General features: G+C 41.2%; 1 protein-coding gene across 1 annotated transcript; it reads left to right on the plus strand.

Annotated features, from left to right (window-relative positions):
• The first annotated feature begins 4,543 nt into the window (after positions 1 to 4,543).
• Positions 4,544 to 7,382, plus strand: LOC138980674 (KRAB-A domain-containing protein 2-like). The gene is made up of 3 exons (XM_070353581.1): positions 4,544 to 4,722; positions 5,229 to 5,860; positions 7,356 to 7,382. Exons 1-3 carry the CDS (start codon positions 4,590 to 4,592, stop codon positions 7,380 to 7,382), a joined length of 792 nt encoding a protein of 263 aa, XP_070209682.1. The 5' UTR covers positions 4,544 to 4,589.
• The last annotated feature ends 2,716 nt before the right edge of the window (positions 7,383 to 10,098 follow it).

Consider the following 10,098-nt stretch of genomic DNA (forward strand, 5'->3'; position numbering starts at 1 on the left):
TAGCAAGACGATCCATAATTTTCGCGTTCGAGTGTGTTTTTTCCATATTGAGAAAATACTTTGTATTTTTTTCTCCTTCTTCAATAAATTTAATTCGGGACCTAGTTTGGGCTCCCTTAGCTTCCTGTATTGAATAAATTTCCAGTTCAGCTTTTACTTTATCTTTTTCCATCAACAATTCGTTATTATCTTGATCTAAAACAAGGGCTTTGTCAATCCTATTCAAATTTTCCAACAATTCCCCATGTCTATTAAACTTACATCTATTTTTTTCCTTACTGTACCGAATACAAAATTCTCTTATTTTAATCTTACACAAGTCCCATTTTACGTGATCCTCCCTTATTTCATCTTGTATCTCAAATTCTTCCAACATCAAATTCAATTCATCAACAAAGATATGATCCTTTAACAAACTATCATTAAATTTCCAATATGATGGACCACGCTGAAATGAACATAATTTATATGTTATGTTAACCGACCTATGGTCGGATTGTGCAACGGAACATATATTACAGTCTCTAATATTATTTAGCACAGAGTCGGAAACAAAAATGTAATCCAATCTGCGCGCAATGAAAGGATTTTTTCTTGACCACGTAAATTCCCTTTCCTGTGGCCAGAATAACCTCCACATATCATTTAACTCACTATTTTCCAAGAACTTTTTAAAGCGATTAACATCCCCCACATTATGTTTTTCTCCACTAATAATGTCTTCTTCATTATCAATTACGCAGTTAAAATCTCCACACACTATGTAGTTCAACATATTCAGCGACTGAATGTGCTTTTCCAACTTTTCAAAAAAAAGATATTTGTCTTTACCAATCGTTGGAGCATATATATTCGAGATACAAACGTCCTCATTCTGCAGAGAAATTCGTACCGTCAAAATCCTGCTATTTCGATAAATACACGTCACAGGATACTGAAAACTCTTTTTAATAAAAATGATTTGTCCCATACTGTGTTTTGTACCACAACAATAAAACATTTGACCTCCCCATTCTTTTTCCCAAACTGTAATATCGGTTTCATGTACATATGATTCCTGCACACAAATAATATCGTACGATAGTTTCTTTAAATATCGAAAAAAAGTCTTCCTCTTTGTCGTATTTCTCAGTCCATGAATATTAATACTTGTTATCTTTAAATCATCCATGATGACATATCAACATTGATTTCAGTCGAGTCGTATTCAAAAATCAGAGTCCATAGAGCGTAGCCAGGTCGTTTCCTCCAAAATCCGTCCAGTTGGCGCCAGCCAGGGGCTAGGTGATCTCGGCTGCAACGTCACACTGCTCCTCGAGAGATGATGTAGTCGGGCCAAGGGGTAGGTCATCCCGTCTAGCAGCCTTGGCTGCATCGTTGTCCACAGGGGAGCTAAGCGGGCGCTTTTCTCTCGGGCAGGACTGGGACCTGTGAAAGGCAAGTTTCGACTGCTTGATTGCACGCGCGGGACGAGACGATGGTGTTTCAGGGGTAGAGAACTGGGTCGCTGCCGCGCTGGCACCGTCTTCAGCAGAGTCTTCAGACGGGGACACTTCCGCGGGGAGCTGCTCCGACGCAGGTGCCTGAGCCTCCCTGACGTCACGTAGGAGGGAGCAGGAGGGGTGGCCACTCTTGTGGCCGGTACGACGGCAGGTCTTGCAGACAACTTCCTCGGTGCACGAGGAAGCGTAATGCCCCTTGACGAGGCATCGAGAACAAGTGGTGTGTTCTGGAGAGAATTTTTGTTCTCTGTGGTACAGAGAGGCTGTCGCCGAGCCAATGTTTATCTTGGTGGGGAGGGGCTGGTCAGGGATTTGGATATAGACAAATCTTCTCCCCGTGAGCCATCTTGTTAGTCCCCCCCTCTCATCCCTGTCCTTTTCCATCATTAGTTTGGATTGAGGTTTACAACCCATCTGGACCACTTTCTTTTCGATCTCATCGTTGCTGTAACTGATGGGGATGTTGCCGATAATGAGTTTGGTGGTCTTAACTTCCTCGTCACCGTCTGCGGATCGTACGATAAAGGGATTTTTGTCAAAAGGGGAGACGGTAAGACCTCGTAGTTGAATACCTTTCAACAGAAGCTCGATGCGAGCTTGATTGTTTTTTGGGTATACGCGCCATAGACCCCCAATGCGTTGGGCGCCTATGACCGTACCATAACCGCAAGTTTTTTCACCCGCTGCACATAATTCGCGCACTGAGAACTGTGAGTCAGAGTCCTGCACGGCGGGCAGGTTTTTACAAGGTATAAACACTGGGGGTGTACCCCTGTCTTGGTTCTGTGACGCCGGAGAGCCGGTCGCCATGGTTGAAGCACAACACGCGTAGAACACAGAGCAATTCAAATAAAATCAACTCACGTACAGTTTGTAGAGAAGATGAAGATGAAGAAACACCAGCAACAATAGGCCCACAACAGGCACACATACACACACACACACACAAATACCACCGGAGACAAACCACAGCACTTTGGACGGAATTAGTGCATGGGGCCAGGTAACAGTGCACAGAGAGAATAAACCTGGGTGAAACTCCACGCCTGTGTATCCAAAGCACTAGCGTATCCAAAAAGCTAGTGTCAGTCCAACACTCACACAAAAAACACACAAAAACAACGGTTAACAGTGGGCTGCACGGAGCGAAAAGAGACGCGACCTCTCGTCGCGAAAATCGCTCACTGAATGCCAAAGTTTTTTTTGAGTATGGCCACTTGCCGGAATGTGCTAGTTGTGTAAACACATGAGAACAAACAACGTTTTCTAAATACAGCGATTATGAATTTTAGTCGACTTTTGAGTTGATACATTACATTTTTATCAGTTTTATTTTGGGGGTACCCTTATTTGGGTGGCCGTCAAATAACCCATGTAAAGGCCACCTTTTATCTTAAAAGTGTTCCAGATAGCCAAGTTGAGTGCCCTCAATAGCATACATTGAATACAACGGCACAGGAATGATTGTTTTCGTTTTGGTATGAAAATTGGTGCAATATATTTGTCACAGTGGAAAGTGGAATCCAGGGGAATCTGAGATTCCCCTAGGGGAAAGTAGAATTCCAGTTTCCCCTCGAGGAAACTGGAATTCTACTTTCCTCTGGATTATTGCCAGATGAAACTGGAATTCCAGTTTCCTCTAGGGGAAACTGGAATTCAATCTCTAGGGGAAAGTAGAATTCTACTTTGCCCTAGTGGAAACTGGAATCAGACTTGAACAGTCACAGTGGAAAGTGGAATCCAGAGGAGAATTCTACTTTGCCCTAGTGGAAACTGGAATCAGACTTGAAAATTGCTTAATTTTGTGCCAGATTTTACTGGACTTAGAACTTGTTTTATTACAACAAAAGGTATTGAGTGAATGTCAAATTATTTACCAGTTTTCCAGGTGTATTCTAATTGCCACGACTTGAGATCACGAATTCGTGAATACAACTCCATTAAGCTGTACTGGAGCAATAAAGTGCTCCTTGGTGAGAACAAATTGTGAGCACTGGTTCACACAAAAGGGGAAGTTGCTGACACAGATCTCAGTTTGACAGCCAAGAGAGAAGCAGAGGACAGTATGGAGATTAACGGTGACAGTGGTGACCAGCAACAAAAAGCAAACTTCTACCAGCAATTGGATGCGCACATACAAAAACTGAATATGAACAATAGAGAGACTTTTTGCCTGCCCCAAAACAAATACAACAAAGTTCTGCGGGTGCTCAGTTTGGACGAGAAGGAGGCATGTCCAGAGGGTCCAAAATTCAAACATTGGGCCAAAAAGCTGTACAAGCTTGGGATGGTCGGCTCGCAGAATATAATATTTTGCAAGAAGTCGGGTTGTCCGGTTGTCGCATGTGAGGAGATTTTCCAAACAATCTCCACATGCCACACTAACGTTGGCCATTCTGGCCGAGACAAGACCTGGGCAGAAGTCAAAAGCAACTACGCCGGAATCAATTGGGATGTAATTGACATTTTCCTCAAGACCTGCACTAGTTGCTGCCAAAGGCAAGCAGTGAAGAGTCTATATCAGACAAGGCGATGATCAACCTGTCGTTAACGCGTTCCTTCTTCGAGTTCAGATCGACCTAATTGACTTTAGAAGCCGACCAGACAATGCGTACAAGGGGATTCTGCACGCCCGAGATTGCTTCTCCAAGTACAGCTGGGCATACGCCTTGAAGTCTAAGAGGGGTGCTGAGGTTGCAAGTCATCTCTTCGACAACTTCTGCAGTTTTGGACCTCTGAGAATTCTCCAGAGCGATAATGGGAGGTAAGTACTGTTTCATGTATTGTCATCCAGTGCACCTGAGCCTACCTTCAATGTTTTCTGGATAAAGGGATTTTGATAAAGCCTAAAAAAAAAAAGTTTGTCTAGGTTAACCCGACGGACTCTAAACGGCTTTTTTCCATCCTTGTGTGTGTGTGTGTGTGTGTGTGTGTGTGTGTGTGTGTGTGTGTGTGTGTGTGTGTGTGTGTGTGTGTGTGTGTGTGTGTGTGTGTGTGTGTGTAAGGAGGGGGGAGTTGGGGGAGCGGTGGAGGTTCAAATCTAAAGAAAATAAAAGTTATATGCTTTAAAACAGCTTTGCAACTGCAATGGGCGAGGTAATTGCTGATCTATTGATTTATCTTTGCAGAGAATTTACTGCTGGGGTGATTCAGGAAGTCTGCAACATGTGGCCCGGTACTGTGATGATCCACGGTCGCCCCCGTCACCCGCAGACACAAGGTATGTAGTCCATTGTCAGTGTTTGTACGTCTGGCATATTGATAGGCAATTATTCCGACCACAGCTTGTTGGACGTAAGGAATGATGATACTGGAAGGGATGATGCTGATGAAGGAATTGCTGGAAACGATATTGTTGTTGTTGCTACTGATGATGATGGTGTGGAGAAGGATGATGATGATGATGTTGATGATGATGATGGCGATGATGATGATGATGATGATGATGATGCTGATGACGCTAGTGCCTAAATGAACAATGTCTTTGTTCTGCAGTTTTTATGTACTATTATCACTGATAAAAGCATTGTTTCAAATGCAGGGAGCTTGAATTATCTCTCTTGACTTGGAGGAGAAGGATTGTGATGATGATATTGATTGTTGATGAAGATGTTACTCTCCGCTGCTGCTGCTCCGGTATGCGGTTTCTGATGACAGTAATTTGATAGTAATGGTGGTGGAAATTCAAAATTGTATGTATTTATGTACTATGTTGTTTGTTTGCAGGCTGTGTCGAGCGTGGGAATGGCGACCTTCAATTGAAACTTGGAAAGTGGATGGACGAGCATGGAACAGATTGGAGTAGGGGATTGAAGTTTGTCGTGCACGCCATAAACACTTCTGTGTCCTCTACAACTGGGACGACCCCATTCGAGCTCGCCTTCGGCCAGAAACCCCGAGCAGATCAAGCCTTATGGGAGCAGCTAGCAGCTCAGGGTGTTGTTCATGAAGATGATCTGCCTGAAGACATCCGTGAACAGCTGCAGGAACCATCTCTGAGTCCGTCTGCAGGTGGTGAAGCCGAAGGTGGGTCTGAAGGTAGCCAGGTTGATGTTGTCGTGCAGTCTGGCGAAGATGGCGACGCTTCTGGCAGCCACAATCTCGAGCATGAAAGTTACAGCGATGCAGTTTTACAGTGTGAAAGTCAGGGAGGTACAGGCTTGGAGAGTCATGGTGAAAGTGGTAACCAGAGTCAAAGTAGTGAGGTATCACAGTTGGAAAGTCTTGCGGGTGAACTTTCCATGTCTGGGAGTCAGAGTGACGGGTTTTCGCAGCCTAGGAGTCAGAGTGACGGGTTTTCGCAGCCTGGGAGTCAGAATGACGGGTTTTCACAGCCTGGGAGTCAGAGTGGAAGACAAGTAAGAAAAGAACCCTCAAGACTGACAAAACTGGAAAAGTTGTTAGACCATAATTTATCGTGTAATTAAAGATGTGAGTGTGTGTGCAATAAATTATGAATGAACGTTAACTTGGCTTGGTTAACTCTTCCATCACAAACAAAAAAAAGTAACGACATCTGTCCACAACACTCTTCAATTCAGCATTGTCGAGTCCACTACATACGCAAGGCAAAAACATGTGTTTTGGGTAAAATGCTGAGAAAAAAACTGAGTCGGTCAGCAGTAAAATCTGGCACAAAATGAAGCAATTTTCAAGTCTGATTCCAGTTTCCACCAGGGCAAAGTAGAATTCTACTTTCCCCTTGAGATTGAATTCCAGTTTCCCCTAGAGGAAACTGGAATTCCAGTTTCATCTGGCAATAATCCAGAGGAAAGTAGAATTCCAGTTTCCTCGAGGGGAAACTGGAATTCTACTTTCCCCTAGGGTAATCTCAGATTCCTCTGGATTCCACTTTCCACTGTGACATATTTATTTTGCACAGTTTAGGTAATCCACAAATTCTTCAACCCTGCCACCCACGCCGTCCAATCATTCTCTGCACCAACAATACATGTATTGTTTTGTTTAAAATGTTTTTGTGTTAGTTTCTATTGCAAGAGAATGTCTTGTAGCATCAAAAATACCTAAATACCCTTTTCATTGGCGGTCATTTTGAAAATTGTTAAACAACTACTAATTTCTTGGTTTTTTTCACGGTGGCTCTGTATCAGGTTTTGTTAAGCAAAAGCAAATTTCCATTTACGCCAAATTTGCTGTTAATCACATGAAGTGAAATATGTCTAACATACCCAACCGATTACACTGGCGGCCATTTTGAATTTTTTTTAAAAAACTACCAATTTTTAATTTTTTGCGGTGGCTCTGTATCAGGTTTTGTTAAGCACATAAAACTCTTCATGTTTGCTAAATTTGGTGTTTGTTGCATGATTTGAATGATTTTGCAACATACACGCCCCACTAAGTGTGCACTGTGTGTTATGGTGCATGTGTACGTAGCTTTCATGCACAAACAAATCAAAGGCCTTGTTTTATTCTTTATTAGGGATAATTCGATTATGGTTTTAATGTGTCTTTAGTGCATAATTATTGAGTGAGTGTTGAGGCGAAAAAGATGTATGTTACGACAAGGGAATGGTTTTGTTTGTTGTAGTGAGCAGTTCAGGTTACACTTTTTCATGGATTTACTGTTGTGTGAGTTAACAGTTGAGTTGTAACTTTTCATGGATTTAATGATGTGCGAGTGAACAGTTGAGTTGTACCTTTTCATGGATTTACTGATGTTTGAGTAAACAGTTGAGTTGTAACTTTTCAGTGCTTTACTGTTTTTTTAGTCAACAGTTTGCGTTGTACATGTTCATGGATTTACTGTTGTTTTAATAATCAGTTGAGGTGTTTTGTCTGTCTCACTGCCATGCATTGTCTCTGTCTGTATCTTTGTTATTGTGTGTGAAGGGCGGGGCAGAGTGTGAAGAGTGTTAACAGAGATACAGTTAAACACACACACACACACACACATACACACACACACACACACACACACACACACACACACACACACACACACACACACACACACAAAGACACACACATCACATCACAACACATGTACATACACACGCAAGAATGCACACTTATTAAGATAGGCACTTGATGTTTATTTAGAATTACATTTAAATTCTGCTTTTAAGGTTTCTTTAGCATTGAACGCAGAATATTTTCCAAAGTGCAATGTATTTCCAACGTTTATTCCAGAATGCTCATGCCGCATACACCGGTGTGTGAAGAAACAGAACTTAATATTTTCTTCCTCGAGAATTTTGTTGCCCATCATTTCCATACAACTAAATGAACTGTTCGTCCTGATGTCCGTCCCCAAATAAATAACCAGAACAAATCTCACATGCAAATGTTCGTCTGCGTGTTCCTTGCGTGTTTCTATCTGACAAGAGTTGCAAACATGCACGCACATATTTGTTTCAATAACAAACATCAAATAATTCCTTTCAGCTCTAAGAATAAGGAACAACAGCACAACAAAGTTGTAACATTACACGAAATAATAATCATATATAATGACACGAAGAAGAAGAACAGGTACAACATTAATAGTAACAACAATTAACAACAACAACAACAACAACAACAACAACAACAACAACAACAAAAATAGCTAAATTGTCTATGTTCATATAGTACAAAAAGACCTGTCAAGATTAATCACAGCATTTCAGAAACTACCATCGCCACAAGTTGACATGTATACTTTTTATTGGTCAACAATAATTGTACCATCTTGATGATAACATACTCTCCTTCACGGTAACGTTGTTGTTTTCATTTCACCAATAAACGGATGACTTCTACTAAAAAGTGAAACTGTTGCAGTTTACAAGATTTGTGTGTAACCAACCTAGAAAACCCGACCAAAGTTCATGGGCTTTAATTGCAATCTCACAAACATGTTGGAGTGTTTTTCTTAGTCCACACAAAAGTGACATGGAGATGTATTTTTCACGAAGAATAATAAACGATGTGTGGTTATTATGCCATACCGAACTCTGTACTGTAACCATCTAAGGTGTGCATCCTGTGCCGTCTGATTAATGTGGACAAATTTGTTTCTGACATTTTAGGAAATATTCAGATTTACTCTACAAGTAATAGCTGCAGGGCACAAACGCACACAAACTGATAATAATACACAAACTATTGATCAAAATAATAGTTCTTAACCCCTTTCCAATGAGATCCAGGGTATAATCATTGCAAAACAGGAATGAATACGTTTCTTGTCGCCACCATGAATACGAGTGCATAAACTAGTCTGACCAACGTAAAAGGTATCATGAAAATCACCTTCCAGCTCAAAGGTTTTCGATATTCCTTGACTAATGTCAGGACGCCTTAAACAAATTAAAGTTTACGTAAGCCCTGGGTATTTTGCTTTCAAAATATGAAAACTATCCATTTTGACAAACTACATAACGAACTGCTAAAATACCACGTTCAATGTATCTTCTAATTAAAATACGTTCTGCCTCTACATGTATCATACAAATACCAATCATTATTATTCAGACATGGTGATCCCAAACCATCAAAAGTGGTGGGAGTTTCTGTCAAGCTGAATTACCATAAGGGTGAGACAGGTACATAATAAATGGGTAACGTAGGACAACACAAAACCTGTATTCACTAAAACTTTACAAAATCCAGTTAGTTGTCTTGTATACCAATGACAAGCCTTGAATTTCCGTCAACTTATTTTCATAATCCATAGAGGCAATTTCATCTAGATTAGATAAAACACCATACAAAGGGCTTTAAAGTGTACAGGGTTCCAGATAAGATTGGGCCGAGAATGGCTTGACATCTATCTTTATGATGGCCTTCCTAAACTGACTTGTTTTCCTTAACTATTGTAGACCTGACATGGCTGCAATCTGTCGCAAAACAACCATACATTCACTAAAGGAGTGTTATAAACTATCCCCCCCACCCAAAGAATTATTTTCGGCAAATCAAGTTCTGACAACAGTACTGTATCAGCCGCCACATCCCTGCCTTTCATATTCTTGTTCTTTTGTATCATCATTGACAAAAACTCAGCACATATTTTTGTTAAATACATGAAGATAACGACCACTTTTTTCCATACCTTTCTTCACATCAAATCAGCTGGAATATTTACCTTTAACATGTACACATAACATCATATTATCATAAAGGGTAAAAACACTTAGTTTCCGAAATTAAATGAACAAAGACATGTTTCTGTGAAAAGAAGACACGTGCTACCAAACGCTTCCCCCAGGCTACAAAGCAACAACAGGTCACATGAATCGAGAGGTCATTTGACACAGTATAATTAAAAACACAAGCAAACACACACCAACGACAAAGACTGCAGTTTAGACAAGGTCTGCGTTGCCTGAGGTGAACTTAAGGAACTGACGTCACAGGCAGAGCGGTCACCTGAAAAAATGGGGAAAAACAATTGTTCAGGTCACACAAAATTAACATTAGCATTTTCTTAAAGGAAATTGTCTCCGCTCTCCACCTGCCCTCTCACACACACGCTCCGATCCTGCTCCGGTAGGGGATTCCCCTATGATATGACATAGTTTCTCTACTCGCGCTGCCCGTTATTTGACACAGACATCAACACGGTGATCGCTGCACTAAATTCACGTGC

Source organism: Littorina saxatilis, linkage group LG11, assembly GCF_037325665.1.
Source record: "Littorina saxatilis isolate snail1 linkage group LG11, US_GU_Lsax_2.0, whole genome shotgun sequence".
Lineage (NCBI taxonomy): Eukaryota > Metazoa > Mollusca > Gastropoda > Littorinimorpha > Littorinidae > Littorina > Littorina saxatilis.

What these genes read in the sequence shown, in the direction of transcription:
- LOC138980674 (XM_070353581.1), top strand. Translation starts at nt 4,590, where the DNA reads ATGGGCGAGGTAATTGCTGATCTATTGATTTATCTTTGCAGAGAATTT. An exon ending in CCGTCACCCGCAGACACAAG is followed by an intron (nt 4,723 to 5,228) that starts GTATGTAGTCCA and finishes GTTTGTTTGCAG; the next exon opens with GCTGTGTCGAGCGTGGGAAT. An exon ending in GGAGTCAGAGTGGAAGACAA is followed by an intron (nt 5,861 to 7,355) that starts GTAAGAAAAGAA and finishes TTGTGTGTGAAG; the next exon opens with GGCGGGGCAGAGTGTGAAGA.